The sequence below is a fragment of the Malaya genurostris genome, chromosome 2, assembly GCF_030247185.1.
Source record: "Malaya genurostris strain Urasoe2022 chromosome 2, Malgen_1.1, whole genome shotgun sequence".
NCBI classification, from domain to species: domain Eukaryota; kingdom Metazoa; phylum Arthropoda; class Insecta; order Diptera; family Culicidae; genus Malaya; species Malaya genurostris.
The window spans coordinates 291,292,294-291,312,187 of record NC_080571.1 but is presented as its reverse complement, the minus strand read 5'-3'; the positions used below and the strand labels follow the sequence as shown (position 1 = coordinate 291,312,187).

At 39.7% G+C, this 19,894-nt stretch overlaps 1 protein-coding gene across 3 annotated transcripts in view; it reads left to right on the top strand.

Annotated features, from left to right (window-relative positions):
- Positions 1-18,122, top strand: part of LOC131430572 (nuclear receptor coactivator 2) — a 475,967-nt gene extending 457,845 nt beyond the window's left edge. For all 3 annotated transcript variants that reach the window (XM_058595643.1, XM_058595644.1, XM_058595642.1), the window contains 7 exons: positions 381-569; positions 638-906; positions 969-1,227; positions 1,578-1,712; positions 2,354-2,839; positions 3,171-3,262; positions 15,463-18,122. In XM_058595643.1, coding sequence (XP_058451626.1) covers positions 381-569; positions 638-906; positions 969-1,227; positions 1,578-1,712; positions 2,354-2,839; positions 3,171-3,262; positions 15,463-15,537 — 1,505 coding nt within the window. In that variant the 3' untranslated portion in view covers positions 15,538-18,122. The remainder of the gene's footprint in view (positions 1-380; positions 570-637; positions 907-968; positions 1,228-1,577; positions 1,713-2,353; positions 2,840-3,170; positions 3,263-15,462) is intronic.
- The last annotated feature ends 1,772 nt before the right edge of the window (positions 18,123-19,894 follow it).

The window sequence follows — 19,894 nt, the reverse complement described above, 5'->3', positions numbered from 1 at the left end:
GCTGGCGGCGAACAGCCATGAATCGAGTTGAATGGAGACGCCTTCTGTATACAGCGGAGACTCGCGTGGTCTACGACTGAAAGAATGAGAATGTACGTTATTGAGCGACTCGAAATCGACTGTTTTTCTATGAGATTTGTAAGGCCTCTACCCATCCCGAGTTTTGCTCTTGGGCCCTACGATGGGTCTTCTTTGCAGTTTGTCATCCCTGTCTGCTACAGGTATTCAATGACGCCTACTGTAGGGTCAAATCAAATGACATTGTCGTTATTCGATTGTTCGCCTACTACGTATACAAGTTGACGTTTGTGTGGACAAGAATTTTATGTATATTTTTTAACTTCATCTAGTTTCATGTTTTCATTTTCTTTCGTTCACAGTTGGATTAACACCGGGCATGCAGAACATCGAATCGCTGCTGAATAACACCGTGGCCCCGAACGTTTCGCTGACCCGTGCGAACAGTGTCGTGCCGGATCCCCAGCTCAGTCCCGGTTTTTCGCCGGGGCAATTGATGCAACAGCAGTTGAGTCCAAACCAACGAACTCAGCTCAGTCCACAGCAGGCAGGTTGGTATTATGGCATGTGCCTCGCTTCCGTTTCCCAGCGCACCGAACTGACAAGCGAATCGTTATAGCTTTTCAAGGTAACCCGTTCAACAATAATCCGGTCCATCGGATGTCACCGCAACAGCAGCAGCAAATGGTCGCTAGTTTCCAGCATAGTAATTCCGGAAACCAGCAACTTTCGCCTCGACAGCCTCCCTTCAGCAGTGCCCAACAGGTGACACAATCCAACCCAGTTGCCATTCAGCAGCAGCAACAGCAGCAGCAGCAATGGCAGCAGAGTGCAAACGCCCGCCTTTCAATCCAGCAGCAAAATCCAATGCTCAATGCTCAACTATCGGTAAGATTTGTTTGCTGGAAATTGAATTGCTTATTAATATTAATATTAACTGGTTTTTGTAGACGGTGCCAGGATTCAATCCAAATGCAGCCAACCGACAGTTCGTGGCACCTCAAAGACAGCGTTCGCTGAATTCTCCCGGAACACCGCGACAAGGTTCGTTCGGTGCAACAGTAGATGGAGGATTTCCCGGTCCACCGAGTCCCTCACAAGCCAATACCTCATCAGGGCCTAACTTCGGTAATCCCGTCTATGCTAGCCAACAAATGAGACTCCAAAGACAGGGAAGTGTTCCTCCGCAGGCCACCCAGCATTTGCCAGGTGAGTTGTTTGACACCGTCCGAGCCGATAATCCTAATACAGATGCTTCCAATCCACGCTTCTGGGAATGATAATCCGCAACCGATTAGCTTAACTGAATGATGTTGAACGGAGGTTTCCCGCGAAACCTTCAAACCACGTACAAATTGGCCAAATTTTGCAAATTTTATTTCAAACACTGTGGGTACGCGTGTCCCACCTTTTGTCGATCGTTTCACCATTGTTTTAGGGAGAACATTGAGTGCGTTTCAGTAGTCACACACTTTACACATCCCTCCCATCGATGGGAAGGGGAAAATTATTCACAAAGACACATCTAAGGTCTAAACCGGCTGTTTCCCACTACACAGGATCGCCACGTCCCTCGTACGGTGGACATGGACCCGGTCCGGACGCTAGTGGCTATGGGATGATGTTCAACAATGCCGCCATGCAGCAGCACTCTGCAGGCTCACCAGGCGATTTCTTCAATCGCAGTCAAACTGGTAAGCAGCACCCCACCCAACGGAACACAAAACACATCACACACACACAAGAAATTCGCACACGCACACATCTATAGAAATCCCATCAGAGACCCAAACGCATATCATTTCGTGTTTATACGTTGTTGCTCGAGCCCACCGATTGCACTGTTCCATAGTCCATCAAAAATGCATTGACAGATTTGCTCTATACGAAATTCGTCATTCATCCAATCATCTCCACCAAATATGAACACAAAAACAAACTACTACTCTGTATATGTGCTGTACCTCCTTCTCTGTTTATATGTGTTTCTGTTAACCTTCCCTCCCCACCTCGTTTGTTGTGCTGAGGGTACACCCGACGGTGACCTGCTTTTTGGGTGCACAAGAAAAGGAACATAGGGAACAATTTGGCCGTCGCATCCCCTGTGCATTCTATATCCATCATGTTGGGGATTTCAAAATTGTCAGGAACTAACTACTGCTTTTGTATATAAACACATCCATTCTTCCATCTTCACCCGTTTCTACTGCCTTCTCTAACCCATCCGCCTGTAAATAAGTGACCATTGATTCATCCATTGGCGGTTTGCTCCTCTGAGCTATGGAAATTTTGTGCACAGCTAGAAGAAAACCCCCGACTTTTGCTCTTGTTTCAGGTGCCAACGGTGGGCTGAACTCGTCGGAACTGGTTCGGCAGGAGCTCAGGGCGGTGGTTAGTGGAAGAGCACAGAACGCAGCAAGTGGCGGTGTTGGCGGAACGGGCGGCCTGCGAACACCGCAAAGTCCGATTGGAATGTCGCCTATGGTAACCGCCGGCGGTGGTGGTGGTGGTGGGGGCATACAGGGACCTGGAAGTGCACACAGTGGGGCCGGAACCGTCGGTAACAACAATGGTTCCGTACTCAGTCCCGGCATGGGAAGCATAACAGGAAGTTTAGTTAGTAGTGGTGGCGGTGTTGGTGGTGGTGGTGGCAGCGGAGGTGGAGCAGGAGGAGGAGGAGGTGGAGGTGGAGCAAATGGAAGCAATTCTGGCAACACGGACGGTATGCAGACATCACAGTTACCAGGTACGTCATCGTTACTCAACACACCAGGCGACATGGATCCGTCAATGCTATTCAATTTTCACCTCGCGCCGAAAGGTTAGTGTTTGTTAGTCGTCATCAAAAAAATAAACCCACGACTCTGTTGTGCAACAACACACTTGAAAACTACTCTCACCCAACAAAACTGTACACTGAAAATCACCCACCCACCTTTACTAACAGGCCAAAAACGCAATCGGACCTACAAACCGATTCTCCAGATATGCACCCACTAACCGTTTAATCCCTAATTTGGTGTTTTCTTTCTCTTCTTTCTTCCTCTCCGTTTCTCGACTTTGTTCGCTACCGTGTTCCCTCCGAACACAACACGGAATTCAAATAACAAAAAAAAAAATTTCACAAACGAAATCCCACTCGCGTATTTTAGTGGATATTGGCGGAACCGTTCTAGATAGTAAATTAGTAACCTCTAACCAATGGCCGTCGGTAGCCGACGAAAATGACAACCCTATTAAGAGGGTAAGAAATTGGCAATTCATGAACCGCACCCAAATCGCTACACCCCCCTCCCCCCCTCACATCAATTAGTGTGTCACGAAATTTGCTCGAATTTGTGCTCCTGAATCATATTCCCCTTCCCGCAGTAGTGTTATGTTTTCCGTTTTTCGAAATAAACTGTATTTCGGGTGGGTCCAAATCTCGATTGAGATGTTAGTATAAGGAGCTGAGCTGACCGTGGAAAAGTGGTTATTGCTCCGAAAGGTGTCGCCAGGACAAAAATCGATTTTGGAGATACGATGAAATTCTTCTAGAAGTAACCATTCTCGTGATATTTAGACACGAAATTTTAGGAACTCAGTTTTTTGTTAAGTAATGCCGTTAAACGTGATTTTATGCAAAGAAGAACAGTTATTTTATTTTCTAAATCAATCCTATTGGTCAAAGTAGTGATAGCCAAAAACACGCATACGGAGTCTGAAGCACACGCTCGTGTGCCGTGTTGCTACTAGATCGAGAGTCGTATGCTTCGAAGAACCAGCTCGCCATGCTGGCTCATCTGCTGGCTCATGAGCTGGAATGGGGAGCTAGCTCGTGAGCTAACTCATGTGCTAGCTCACGTGCTGAGTTGAGTGTCCGTGTTTTTTAATTTAATAATATAATATAACTAGCTGAATTACCCGGCGTTGCTCGGAAATGTTTCGTGAAGGCAAGGCCGCAAAACGATTCTAAAAATTGTCCTGCCTATCGAAATACTCTGAATGTAGCTAAACCCCGCAATCCGATTGAACAATACTCCGTACATGTTCAGATTACGCACGGGCAGTGTCCCATCTCAGATCACAGCAATTTGACAGCATTCTCGTCAAATCGGGTCAGTTTTTATATTTTTGGTGAAATCCGATCAATTTTACCTTACATTTCGCATGTTTGGGCCACTTGCTACACTCCCTATCTCCTGAAATAACATAATAATCTCCTTTGATACAAAAATAATATCTGTATTTGTCAAGAAACATCATTTCTCGTCTAATAAATTTTATACTGAGCTTCCCTTTTCAGTGAACTTACTACAACTCTCCTCCATGAGTTTTCTTATATTCACCTCTAAGTAGTGTAGAAAGTATCTGAGCTCGTCATAAAGTATCGATTCACACCTTTGGTACATTTTGCGTTGCATTCAAATTAACAATAGCAATACTTTCTAGCACGACCTTGAAATTCCCTCTCTAGTTTTACAAAAAATGGCTGATGAAAATTGGTGTTCAAAACCCCCTCCTTGCCGTCTAAATCAGCCAAGCCGCCCCCTCCCCCTCTTGATTTTCGACAAATAAGAAAAAAAAAATCACAATAAACACCCCTTTTTAGAGGTACTTTCTACAAATTTCCTTCTTTTGATCACCTTTGCAATGAATATCTAAACTCGTGGAGAAAAATAAAAAAATACCTTTATAACCTCTGAATTGCAAAAGTACCTGTACCAAGTTTGGGAATAATTAAATGAGTTGTTATATCGATCCTCTTTACTTTGTTATAAATATCTGTGCCTGTTAGAAAATGTCTATTTTTGAAAAATTCGAAACATTTTGCCTCCAATTCCCCCTGTTAGGAATCGTTCACTACACTTCCCTCCTTTAAATATCCTTATAGCAACATATCAGCAGCAATAATAGCTTGAGCCAAGTTAGGTGTGAGGTGTGGTAATCTATTGAGTTGTTTCGGAGTTAACAACCACCCTCTCTCCCTCCTTAAAAATGCTCTTAGGTTCAACTGAAGTGCAAATAATATCTGTACTGTATCGTTTTTTTGAAAATTCAATCGACTTTACATTGAACCTTCTTTTTTAGAGAACTCATTATATCAACTCCCCTCAAATACCCTTAAGACTATATTTGAGTTTTTCGAAAAGTATAGATGGTCATCAAAAATTATCGATTCTCTTTATAATATACAAAAATGATAATTTCCCTCTTCCATGTTAAAGGCACTTGCTACACACTCTCCCCCCTGAAAATGTTCAGCAAGAAGTATCTGTAGCAAGTTTGATAGCAATCCGTTCAGTAGTTTCAGAGTTATGCCGTTACAAATATGACCCCTACCTCCCCCCTTATTAAAGGCACTGGTTACATTCACCCTACATATAGTCATATCTAAGGTATGCAAAATGTCTCTATGGTCTTAAAAACGTATCAATTCTCGTCAAGTTCTATGAATTTTTCATGACTCCCCAATGCTATTGACACTTGCTACGCTCCCTCCTCCCATAAAAATACGCTTATGACCATCTCTGAGAAACAAGAAGTACATGTGCCAAGTTTGATAGCAATCCGTTCAGTAGTTTCGGAATTATGCCCCCCCCCCCATGTTTATGACAATTGCTACGCTCCCTCCCCTATAATAAGTTGGAAGCTGATGAAAGTTGTTCCCAACTAGGTGGTGAAGAGTGAAACGAATGAATCTCCGTTGTATCGATTCAATTCTAGAGGGTGTTTTTGAGGAGCTTGCAAATTTCAAATTTAAAAACAAACTCATTCCAAATTATGAAATGGCCAAATTCTTTTTTATTTGGTAAATAATTTCTTGGTATTAAGCATTTAAAAATGATTTCGGGCATCCTGGAGGTCCAATCTTCGATCACTTTTTCAAGCATTTGAGGGCGCATTTCAGCAATGACAGGTTGGATATTGGTTTCCGACGCATCAATCGTTGCACCATCCTTTTAAACCACATTTCGTCCACATCCATATTTTAAAGATTTGGCAACAAAAATTGATTGATCATGGTTCTGTATCGATTTCCATTCACGGTAACGCGTCGTCCTACCTCATTTTTAAAGAAATAAGAACCGATGATTTCACCAACCCATTGACCGCACCAAACAGTACATTTATCGGGACCTGATTCTTGTCGATAGCTTGGCATCCAAAAGAGTGAATTCACAGAAAAAAATTCTGAATTTTACAGGTGACAGAATTCTACAAACGATACAATTCACCACTACTTAATTTTTCAAATGACGCAATGTTCCACTCGAAGAGAATTTTACATGCTCCGAATGTAATTTGCACTCGGCTACCAAGTGCCGCTGTATGGATTTATATGTATCAATTATTCAATGAAAAGATATGAGCTCTGCGGTTCAGTCGAGTAACCGATGTGCTTGTGATCTAATGTTTCTCGGTTCAAGTCTCGCAACTGCTAACGATCATTTGTTTTTTATTTCGTTCGAATTCAAGCCATATAATTTTTAAATCACACCATTTTACATGTTCTTGAATAAAAATTTGTGTGAAATTCGACGCTCCATTTATGTGCATCTTGAAAGATGTAAAATCACAATCATTTTTTCGAACTGTGTGTAGACCGACATTTGGTAACTACGTTCTTTATGGTGGTCTCAGACGGTCTCAGATTTTGTGTGCACTATAAAATTCACGAAGTGCTCTATAAACAGTTTTCATTGAACACTAATTTTGAAAATACATTTCCAGAAGGGTGTTATTTTTTTAACTTATTTCAATTAGTTTTGAAAATACCTTCAAAAAACTCAAAAACATTGAGTTTTTTGAAGGTATTTTTAAAACTAACAAAAAACAAAAACATTGAGTTTTTTAAAGGTATTTTTAAAACTAATTGAAATAAGTTAAAAAAATAACACCCTTCTAATTTTCTCTCAAATTTTTGCTTATATTATGACTTTTTAGGAACCGCATAGGGTCAATTTTTATCGATCTGGCATATAATGAATATTGATATTTAAAGCTTGACTAGTTTTTGATGAAAAAACAATCATAACTTTTTACTGGTAGCTCATATGAAAAAGCTTTGGTTGAGCCAAATTGTGCGCAATGATTAGTTCAACAACTCTTCTAAAGACAACTTTTCGATAGAACGTTTCACAAAAAAGTTAGAATAAAAAAAGTGATTTTTTGGGAATCATCCTACTTTTACTCGAGAAAATTTATGTAACTCGATCGAATAAAGAGCTAGAGAGGTGCTTTTTTCAACAAAGTTTCTCAAAATAAATTTTTCTATAACTTTATTGTACAACGAATTCTTTTTTGAGCTCAATTAAGAAAGTTAGATTTCGGATTTCAATCTAAATAAGGACCACCCTAGTAACTTTTTCCATCAAAAGGAGCGCCATTTGATTACAAACAACTTTTGTGAAGACACCAACTACAAAAAACTAATATTTAATTGTGAAAATATTTTTGTCACGCTAATTTCCCGTTTCGGACCACTGTGCATTGGATCTCGTTGTCGCCCTTTTTCTAGGGGGAAAGGAGCTTCAATTTTTATCTTACGATGATTGAGGGGCACTTTGTTCGTGGCTCGTCTCGTCATCCATTGCCGCATCGGTGGTATCGTTGCTGGTTTCCGTTTTTTCTTCGTTTCCCTTGTAATTCGCAGTATTGGGCTCATCGTTAGTTGCTGTAGACGCGCCTTGTTGTACGTTTGTTGCAGTTACTGGTTAAAACTGGATAAAAATGGTGAAACAGAAGTACTGCGCTTACATGTTGCCGTTGTTGAGCGGTTTTCCTTGTTTTTGTTTGAAGATGTCCTTTTCGCAGTTTCCGTGCAATGTTTGCCGTAGTGTGCAGGTTGTTCTCAAAACTGACATGTAACCAGTTGATTTTCATACGTAATCAGCGTTTTACACGGATGTATCCCGTGTTGATCACAAATGATGTAAGATGGAATTGCTTTACGTAGATGCATACGTACCATTCGTACGCCATTCCGGATACCCGGAAAAAAATTCCGCCATACTTCTCTTTCGATGGAAAGAACTTCAACGTACTGCTACATACTTTCCCGAACGAACTGATCGCTGGTCTGCGGGGAAGGTCATGCACGCGTACTTCTATGGCATTGTCCACCATGTACACCGGGATTTCATATTTAACATTGTCATGATAAACACTGTGCACCCCGTTTTTAACCGAAGCAAATGTAATTGCATATCTTTCGCGTTTGAACACAATGTACACACAGTTGGACGGCTTGTTGAATTGAATTTCACTTACATCATTAACGTTTAGATGCATTAAGCAAGATTTCAATTTCGGTTGCTGCTGGTCTAACTTTGCAGCGCTTGAAATCAATACAAATTGAATTTGGTCTTGTAGGCCAAGTTTCAGGCTTTGTTAAATCGTATTTGCCCATTTCATACACTCTATTGTTCAATGCACTGTATTGTCTGTCGTCTCGACCGTAGGAAATTTTCGACTGTGTCGGATGAGATGCGAGCACGAACTGAATAATAACTTATTTTGATGCTAAGCAGTAATAGTACATTATTTTACTTTTGCTTTCGTTAGCACCGCCTTTTACCAAGTAGATATTTCGTGACGCAAATTTTTAAAGAGAGCTTTTTCGCGCTGCCAAGGGTGAAACGACGACGCTGTATGCGGTTCTGTGGAGGAACGATTCTATTACCTTGCTGAGGATTGTAGGGCGGATCAGTGGATGGGCTTAGTCTACCTTCGATAAAACAACACCTATTTGATCAATGTGCTTTGTGTGTGTGACGTTCTCGCCGAACCACTGTGGCCCGAAACGGAAATTTATCTAGATAAAAATATTTTCGCTTTGAAGTATCATTTTATACACACCACTACTAATGCGCAACAGACAGAGAAAAAAGTTGGAAATGCATGAAATAGTTAAAAATAATCGCCCAGAGGAAGGACTCGAACCTTCACCCTTTTCCTTTCCGGGGAGACGCACGGCCAACTAAGAAGAGGGGAGGTTCGAGCCCTTCCTCTGGGCGATACCTTCTCGCAAAATTTTCATTATTCGCTGTTTCATGCATTTTCAACTTTTCTCTCTGTCTGTTGCGCATTAGTAGAGATGTGTAGAAATTGAGCTTATGTTTCAGCACAAACTCCAAAATACTTTAACATACAAGGTGAGATGAAAAAACTGCAACAAAGTAAAACGCCATAATTTTTTCATTTTTTTTTAAATTTTATTGAATGAAAGCAAAAAATGTCGGAAATAACATCAAATTTGAGAATCGGTTTAGATTTGTTCGAATTGGCCACCTTTGGCACGAACTATGGCCTTCAAACGGCCAATGAAACCATCACACGCTGCCCGAAAGTGGCTCTGCGGTATTTTGTCCCATTCTCGGCGAAGCGCTTGCTTGAGATGATCGACACTTTGGTATTTTTTAGTGCCAACCTTGCTTTCCAAAATACCCCAGGCACAATAGTCCAACGGATTGGCATCCGGAGATTTTGGTGGCCATTGTGCGGTGGAAATGAAGCGAGGAACCTCATTTCTTAACCATTCTTGGGTGGCGCGTGCTGAGTGCGATGGTGCTGAGTCCTGTTGGAATGTCCAAGGTCTGCGGCCGAAATGTTTGCGTGCCCAGTGCTTCAGAACTCCCTCCAAAATATTTTCGCGATAGATTTGCGCATTTATTTTGACCCCACGGTCGATGAATACGAGCGGCGAGCGACCATCGGCTGTTATGGCGGCCCACACCATCACCATGGCCGGCTTTTGAGTTCTGGTGGCCAACCGAAGTTGCAAATTTTCAGCTGACCTCTCTGGCAAGTAAACACGATCATTTTGTTTGTTTACAAACTGCTGGATAACGAATGGTTTCTCACCGGAGAAAACCAAATTCGGCAGTTCACCACTTTCGGCCAAGCGAAGCAACTCTTTAGCTTTTTCGAGTCTAACTTTTTTTTGCGCATCAGTAAGATCTTGCACTTTTTGGAACTTCAATGGCTTTAGTCCAAGCTCATTTTTCAATATTTGCCGAATGGCATATTGCGATATGTTCAGCTCACGAGCCATTTTTCGGCCACTGCGACGCGGATTTCGTTCAATTCGCTTCTTCACTTTTCGAACCATTTCTGCCGATGTTGCTGTTTTTTTTCGTCCATTTCCTTGACGTCGGGCTACGCTACCAGTATCACGGTAACGAGCGATGGTACGAGACACAAAAGGTTTATTCACTTTTAAATGCTGGAGGGCTCTAACGATAGCCACTTGTGGTTTTCCAGCCAAATGCAAAGCAATCACACTATCACACTTGAATTCCATCACAAATAACTTTTTTTCTGAAAAATTCCCACCAAAATGCTTTTGTGCGCTTGTAAATAATATAATGAGCTGTCACTAGAATAAATCTGACAGCTGTGGGACGAGCGGTTTAGAAATGACAGCAGTCTGAAGTTGGTTGCAGTTTTTTCATCTCACCTTGTATTATTCGTTGGTGGTTTGTATAATAAATTAATTCAAATTAATTCCGAAAAAAATCTGCTTTCGGCTGTAGCCCGGAATTACCGAAACGTTGCTCGCAGTGGCGTCTCGTCCCGAAGTGCACCTCGTGCACTGCACAACCGGTCGAATTGAAGGGATGAGCTGCGTTCCCAACCCAATCCAAATTCAATTAATTTTTTGAGATCTTTATTCATTCGATGAAATCCGGTTATATCGCACCGAAATTGTGTGTATTTACACGCATCTCATATACAACAGACAAAAAATTTCAAGTATCTGTTGTCGCTGTGTTAGTGTATTTTCCGTGCACATGAGTTACTGCACAGATTCAAGAAGAGGAAGAATTACTTAGATCTGCTTTGAGATTTGTTTGCTTAATAAAAAATCCCACCCGAAAGTATATCGTTATCTCAATGTATTGAAAAACACAAGCGAATCTCTATTCCTCAATCTTTAATTTTCACTTACAACGAACTGTTACATCTGATTTTGTACCACATAAGCAGTGCACAACTAGTCAATTTTGTCACGAGACGCCACTGGTTGCTCGGAAATGCTTCGTGAAGGCCAGACTGCAAAACGATTCTAGAAATTGTCCTGTGCATCGAAATACTCTGAACGGAGTGAAACACCACATAAAATCTCATAACAATCATAATTTTCACGGCGTTCTCGTCAAATCGGGCCAGTTTTGTGTTTTTCGTGGAATCCTACCAATTTTACCTTACACTTCCCATGTTTGGGGACCTTGCTAAACTTCCTCTCCCTTAAAATAATTTAATAATCTCCTTTGATATAAAAGTGGTAAGTGGTATTTGTTACGAACCATCGCTTCTCGGTGAATAAATTTTATATTGAAATCACCATTTTTAGTGAGCTAACTTAAGCTCTCCTCTATGGTTACTCTTATAAATACCTATGAGTAGTGTAGAATGTATCTGTGCTCTTAAAAAATATCGATTTCCACCTTCGATACATGTGCCAAACTTGATGGCGATTCGTTTAATTGTTTCGTAGTTATGCTGAAACTTACATACACTACCGTTCATAGGCAGATAAAGATTAGATTTTGCCGTAGTTTATTTAATTCGCCGGCAAAATGGAACCAGATCTTTTGATATTTAAAAAAAAAATGCGTTGCATTCAAATTAACATTAGCAATACTATTTAGAACGTTTTACACAAAATGGGATAAAAAAAATATTTTCAATACCCCCTGCTTCAAGTCTAAATCGGGGGAACCCCTTGTTTTTCAACAAATAATATAAATTTTACCCTTTTTAGAACTCTCCAACCCCCCCCCCCCCTCTCCCCACCGTCCTTGGATGAGACCCTTAATTTATTCACCCTCTCCCTCGCTCCTCTGAAAAATGGTCTCAAAATTATCTAAAGAGCAAATAATATCTGTACTTAGCAAGAAGTATCGTTTTTTTGGAAAATTATATCACCCCTTCGCAAATACTCTCAAGACCATATTTGAGTTTTTCAAATGTACTTATGATTATCACTGAAGAGCAAAAAGTACCTGTGCCAAGTTTGGTGGCAATCCGTTCTTAGTTTCGGAGTTATGTCGTTAAATGAATTACATCGCTCCTTTCAGAGGCCCTTACTACATCCACCCCACACAAATACCCTTATAATCATATCTAAGTTGTGCAAAACGAATCTATGGTTTTCAAAAAATATCGATTCTCGTTAAATTACCGAAGATACCCAGTGAATTTTATCGAGTCGCACATGGCCAATTATTGAAGGATTATTTGAAACGAAAAATTATACAATGCCTAGAGACCAGTTAAGATAATTGTAAAACTTTATGAAAATCTTCGACTACGTGAACTGATTTTTGCTTGTTTCATAAGTTCTAAACTAATGAAACTCTAAGCGCTTTTTCCGCAGTGTATAATAATTAAATTCATGAATGTTTTTTCGTATTTTTCGTATACACTGCATCGGTGTGCATAACAGAGACGTCAAATTGCTCAATATGCAAGCGAGTGGCGATATTCAAATTTCCATTCACGTTGCTTGTTTTCGAAAAAAATCAACACGCTGGTCTTTAAAAAAAAAAACAACAACAAAATAATCTCCTGTTGCCGTAATGTATTAGGTGTACAACTTTGCTTCCTCCGTTCTTTTCCAAAATTTAAAGCTTTATTGCGAAAAAATGCTTACAGATGTATTATTCAAAGTATTGTCCGTCGCTAGCGACAACTTTCTCCCATCTTTCCGGCAATTTTCGGATCCCGGCTCGAAAAAAGGAGTCCTTTTTGACGCTATCCATCCAACTCTTCGAAGGATTGAAAATGTTGATCTGCCAGGCCGTGTGCCATCGAACGGAATAGGTGGAAATCAGAAGGGGAGACATCTGGGGAATACGGCGGGTGGGGCGAGACTTCCCATTTCAGCGTTTCCAGGTACTTTTTGACCACTTTTGCGACGTGAGGCCGAGCATTGTCGTGTTGGAGGATGACTTTGTCATGTCGCTCTTGATACTGTGGCCGCTTTTCTTTTAGCGCGCGACTAAGGCGCATCAGTTGCGTTCGGTAGCGATCTCCTATGATGGTTTCACCCGGTTTTAAGAGCTCGTAGTAAATTGTTATTCATCTTTAAAGGTTTTTTTTCTCTTCTACCACCATGTTTGTCTTCGACATCGAAATCACCATTTTTAAAACGTTGAAACCACTCCTAACACGTTCTTTTACTCAGAGCAGCATCTCCGTAAGTTTCTGAAAGCATTCGATGCGCTTCAGTTGCATTTTTTTCGAATTGTGACAGAAAAGTAAAACTTCCCGCAAATGGCGAGAATTGGGCACATAAACAGACATTTTCGAGCGTGAATAATACGAAAACAAGAAAAACTATCACTGAAACGGCGATGACAATTCGTTAGGCACTGTACACACTCACTTTAAAGGCATTATCATCTATGTATTTTAACCAGCCTCAGCCGGTACAGCCACCTGTCGGAAAACGGCGGAAGCAAAGTTGTACACCTGATACTTTAGGATACCAATATTTAGTGGCCATCCCTTATTTCGTAAAGTGGTAGTGTTCAAAAGTTAAGGCACCTCTGAAGCGTCAAAATTTAAACTAAATCGTATACGGCACTTATCGGTCCCACCCGGCGATCAAAGATTGAAAAGTTTCGATCTTGAAAAATCACCATTGGAAATTTTTCGAGTCCATGAGTCAATTTTTTTCAAAACTATTTTTCTTTTGATGTTTCATGAAATTCTAAGACGTTTGACATCAACAAAAAGTGCCAAAGTCGATTTTTTCAAAAAAAATTTTTGGAGATATTTAGCATAGAAATTATTTTTTCGATTACGGAAATCTTAAAAGTCAATTATTTTTTCAGCTAGATCTCGACGTTTCATGAAATTCTATATCAAAACAAAATGAAGGTGCTTAAACTTCGAACGCCTTGGTCTTTGCTCCGCAGCTGCATATTCCCCACCAAATCGTCAGTTTTTGGTAAATTTGTCTTTCGATTCACGCTCATTCGTTCCCTGAAACGTTTGAGCACATCGTACACGATTGGTTTAACGATTTTCAACGTTTTTGAAATTTTATTTGCGATTCACGTTGGATTATCAAAGTGGGTGTGCTCTCCTCGCGGCTTCTATCTGGAATAACTTTTGACTCATTCACAATCGTAAACAAATCGCTCAAAACATTCTTTTTAAAGCAACGACAGATCTCGACGTTTCGTGAGTATCTAAAACTAGACAGTAAAAACTGCAAAACTTCGAAAATTCGCATGAAAACTTTGAGAATTCTTATGAAGTACCGCATAACTTTGAAAGTTTAAATGAAAAAAATCGCGCAAAAAAACGTTTAAAAACGCACAAAAAGATGCCGCAACCCATCCCGAACGAATTCGGATAGGATTCACTTCACTGGTCGAGTAGGGCTAAACTTTTCTAGGTAGGGTAAAGTGTTATAATATGCCCCTCTTAAGAAAACATTGAGATATTTCCAAGTGTATTGATATATTTTCCTCGAGAATGTAAGTATTTCATTGCAATACGGATGAGGAACATAATTTTCAATGACTCCAATAGAAAAGATGAGAATTGATTGATATAACCACATTTTCCTAAGCGGCCTCATTCTTAGTTTTTTTCGCTCGCCTCAGACATAATGCCCCAGCAGCCGTAAAATATGTCTAACAACAAATCAGTGGCATGACACACAACAAAAGACATTTCATCCCACAACAATGATGCATTATGCTTCTTGAAATGTCCATAAAGTTATTGTTTTGAGATAATCAGTATGTCAAAGAAATGGCGGATATAACATCTATTTAGTCGAAGCAAAACTTTACATCGAAAAGCTGCTAAATGAAATTTTTAGTTTTTTCATACTTTCCTGCAAACGACAACCACCAAACTTGCATAGCAGAAAGATCCTACGAAAAGATAGTGTTAGTGATAAAACTTTAGTTCAGAAAAGTCTTTAATGCTTAAGAAAGGAAAGGGGGCATTTTGGCTAGCAGGGGCGCTTTATAAGACTTTCCCCTACATCGATTGGGTCTGGGCTTAAGTCCAGGGTTGCATATAAAGATTTGAGTTAATTTACCTGAAGGGCTCGAGTCAGGTGCCATCTCAACGGCATATGACACTGAAACCAACCACCCGCTTCTATCTTCTTCATCTACGTTAACTTATTTGCCAATCTTAATTTTCTCGCTGTTTCATTTGTTCATCTCTATCTTGATCTGTTCCTCGTTGGGTAGTGATAAAAAGTAAAACTAATCATTAAAGTTATTTTTTCACGTCAAAAAAAAATAATTTGTTTACTGTCAAATACTAGGTGTCATCATTCACAATCAAGCACCTCATCTAAACGAACCGTACCCCTTATTTCTTTCTTGTCCCGTCTATCCACCGATCGCTCATCGTCAAACGTCAAGCGCCTTTAGCAAACCGATCTAATGAGTTTTTCTTGTTCTATTTTTGTTTTCGTTTCAGAATTCTTCGGAGGAAATACGAGTCGGTGACCCGAAAAATTCGTCCCTCCTTCTGCAAAAACTTCTATCGGATTAAAGTGATAAATTTATTTAGCTTTGTTTTGTAAATTTAGTCCAGTTGTTTTGTTTTTTCGTTTTGTTTTATTTTACGACAAATTAAAAAAAAAGAAAAAAAAACATTGAAATTGTACATTTACGTACACACAGTCTAGTTGTGTTACAATTTGATTTGGCATATTACAGAAAAGAAAAAAAAATGAATAAATATTCAAAAAAAAAAACCACACAAGTTAAAAACGGAAACAACAAAACAGAAATGATAAGCGATGTGATGTTCACTGTGGGGTAGAACCAGGAACCATAAATAACAACCTGAAATGAAAGTATATGAACATAATGAGGAGACAAAAAAAAACAGAATGGTACCGCGCTGTAAATATTAGTTATTGTAAAGTGTAATCCAAGTATATAATTTAAAGTATATATATACAGAAGTAAAGTTGATCTAAGGTTTAAACAAATAAGTAAATGAAAAATGCTAAAGTAAAAATACAAAACAAAGTAAGGAAAATAGAAATACCTCTAAAGTTAGTTCAAACTAATAAAAGGAAAAAACGAAAGTGTTAAACAAAAAAAAAAACATGTATCTAAATTAACCAAAAAATCAACAAACAATGAACGGTTGGAACATTGAAACCAGCAAGAGACGAATCAAATACTAGTTCGAAAGCAAAAAACAAATAGAAACAAACAGACAAGACTAGTTGCATATTCGATGATAGAAAGTTATTCACTCGTTGAGGACGTAGAAAATCTAGAGGACAGTAAATTCAGGCGAGACCAAGCAGATCTCGATCCCAAAGACTTGCGAGCATGCAAAACAAAACAAAACAAAACAAAAAATAACGAAAACAAACAAACGAACATTTGAAAACACCCATCAATCAACGGTTTCGCATTTATTACAAGAAATTGAACCAGAAAAATCAATGTTGCAGCAAAATGTCACAAACTTGTTAATGTGTAGAAGAGCACGAGTTAAAAGCAAACGATAGGATTGATAGGATTTTCCATCTCTTCTCAGCCAACGGTCCTTCCCAAAAGACAGGGATGGAAAGTTAGAAAAAAGAGAAAGAAATAGAGAGTTAGAGAGAGAGAGAGAGATCACCTTCACAACGCCACCTGTCTGACCCCTCGCTGTTTGAGTTAGTTTCCGTGCTTCGGTGCCCTACGTAGCTACAATGCGAGAGCGATCGAGATATAGCGAATTAGTCACTGCGGAGCAACTGTGTGACAGTTGGAACTCGTCACTGTTGGGCAAATTGAGAAAAAAAAATGCACACCCGAAATCCGGGAGCCGATTCTCTACAGGAAGGAATAAACAAACTAACAAAAAAAAAAAGCAGATACCGAACGAGGACCGTGTGCTGTGATAATTATTTTCTTTTTTGAGAGATTGCGACCTCGATCGGTTATCTGCTGCTGCGACGAGGAATGACTGCTCAAATCACATCCACCATACACTAGTACTAGTGGCTCGCAGACTTGGGGAGGGGCAATTAAGGTGTCACCCATGAAAAACAATTGAAGAAAAATCAACAGCAGCGAAAAAACGTAAAAAAAAAAACATTGGACTCAGTCCGAGTGAAGCGCGAGAGAAGGGTAATCAATGAGAGCGTAAGCTTAGGGAGTTAGGAGAAAATAAAGTGAAACTACGTAGGTACCTCTTATCCATGCAAATACTATTTATCAGGAGAAAAGTGTTTGAAATTAACTAACAAGGGTGTAATTTTTTTTGTAGATTTTTTCACTAGCATCATTACTTGTGTGTTTGAGGCTAGCACAACACACGAAGCCGAGATGCTCTCAGATCATTTAAGTGAAACTATCAGTTTAAGAGTATTGGCGAATTGCTTAACTTTGCAAACTGTTTCGTGACAGCTCACTCACACATACACAAACACAAACACACATACATACATCCATACATACATACATACATACATGAAAAAGGCTTTTTCTCTCATACACACACACACTCTATTGTATATTTTGTATTCAAATTGTAAAGTTACTTGGAAGCTACTAGAAGTCAGATAAAGTTCGCTGAAAGCGGTAAACAAACGGCAAACACGCGCGCGCGCGGACAGAGCAAAAGGATACATACTATTAAAATACACGATCCGTTTGCTGCGTGTGCTTCTAATTTAATTTGCATACTACACAAAATGGAATAAACGGAAGCGGAAGACGTGGTGTGGAATGGACGCGTAAGTAAGGCGGGGTGGGGGCCGAGCGTTCGAGATGTGTCCACCCAGCATTCGGTACTTCGGTTAATTTGACGGGCAGTTTTTCAAAATTAGATCACATCAGGGCACCACCACGCGTTGGATCCTCTCCACCCCCCCCAAACACCTACACCCACACACACACACAGTTTATTTTTAACCACTTAATGTTAATTGGAAGCTTCCCGCTCCTCTTTTGATTTTATTATTAATCCATACGCGTACACGATACATGATAATTTAATTTTTATTATTATTGCTATTATACATTTACATGTTGAGGTTAGTTTTATTTTGTGTTTTATGCAAAAAAGATGGCGAAATATATTTTTGTTATAATATTAATAATAAAAATATCCAATCGTTTGTTTTATTTAGTTGCTTCAGTTTATTGATTTGAAAGAAAAGGCAGTACTTTTTTTTATTAATTCAGTTGGTTTTGTTCTGACCGATTTTAGAAAAATATTATTTCGGTGGTCGTTGGAAGCGGCTTTCTAAGAAGACCAAACTTCATCAATATCATCTCACTATAAGAGACTTTTTCGATTTGAAGGGCGACTGGCATTTTTTTATTTTAACAATATATTTAATAAGGCACGCTGCCTTAGCTCTAAGATGACGAGGGCATTTCTTAATAGTACTTTAGACTAGGATAATTTCTTGAATTATAACATTGTATATTTGGTTCACGTTGTTGTGTGCTGATCGCCGAAACTCTGGAGGATCCAGTATCCAATTGGTGGTCGGCAATAGCTGTTCCTGTGGGTCCGCGGGAAACACCCCCAAGCTACGAAGACCCGGCATGTTGGTCATCGACTGGAGCGGCTTTCCGTGGACGATGATGATGATGATGATGATGTTGCCGAAGAGAATTAAAGAAACATAGAGAAGTAAATGTTGTAGAAAACGATGTGAAACAAGGGGGTATGGGAACGAAAGGGCGACTTGGATGATGCAAGGATTTCATTTACCGCCATTTGCTTCTTTACATCTCGTCTTCGATTCGTTAGTAAATTAAGATCTCATGCATAACAACTGGAAGCCTCACACAGACGTAAAGTGTGAATCTACTTGAGAAAAACTTTGTAATTATGCCTTTATAGACAACGAAAGTAAATTTCTACTTATTTGACGAGTTTGAACCATTTGTTCCGAGTTTTTCCAAACAAAAATTGAAATCTGGTATTTCATATGCAGAAAATTTGAAAATCTGGTGGAATCTACAAAATCTGGCTAAAGATCTGATGAGATAAATCTGGAACATTGGCAACTCTATTTCTGGTGCCTTTAACATTTTTTGTCGTGAATACGACTTACTTTACTATGGGGTGCCTTTTCAAAATTAACCATATGGAAGAATGGGCAGAACTTAATCGTGAATATCTCGACTTGTATTAATGGTAGCAACATAATTCTTTCACCATTTCATCAAAAATATGATCAGGAATTTAGGGTAATATTTTGAACAGTGTGCGATAACCACAAACAACTCAAAAATTAAGTTTTCCTAAAATTTGAAAACAACGCGGAAAACTATTTACTTTCGCTTGGGTTTTTCGCGCAAGGACGACGATTTTGAGGTAGTCAGACACATATCTTCAACTGAACGTTATAAAAGGGGAACCGTGGTCGAAAATTGATCATTTCTTCTTGTGCGTTGGATGAAAGCAGACGTCGGGGCGAGAAGATTCATTCAAACAGCGGCATCGGAGAGCGCCCTTTCCGCGTGGTTAAACCCCTCAAACGCTCAGGTGGTAGTTCTCATTTGCCTTCCGGTCGTCAAGGCGAGAAGACGCATTAAACCAGTTTCGCATCATTTGGCACTGCGAGCGAATGTGTCGGTTTGTACGGAAAGCTAGTTTCAATTCAAGCAAGAACGATTGCATCAGCTGCCGATGGTTTGCATTGGAGAGAAAGAAAAGAAGAAACGAAAAGTGAACAACATTATATAAAATCAGCTATTCTAATGCCTCTTAATGTTATCTAAAGGACTATTAAGATTACTCCTTCGCAAATCGAAGGTAGAAATCATCAATTTAGTGAAATAATTTGATTTGCTTCGTGCACTTTTCGCTGTGCGAAAATCGTTCGAGATAAATGTTCCGAACTGTGCTAAATATCGTACACGGAAAGAAATCCGTTACT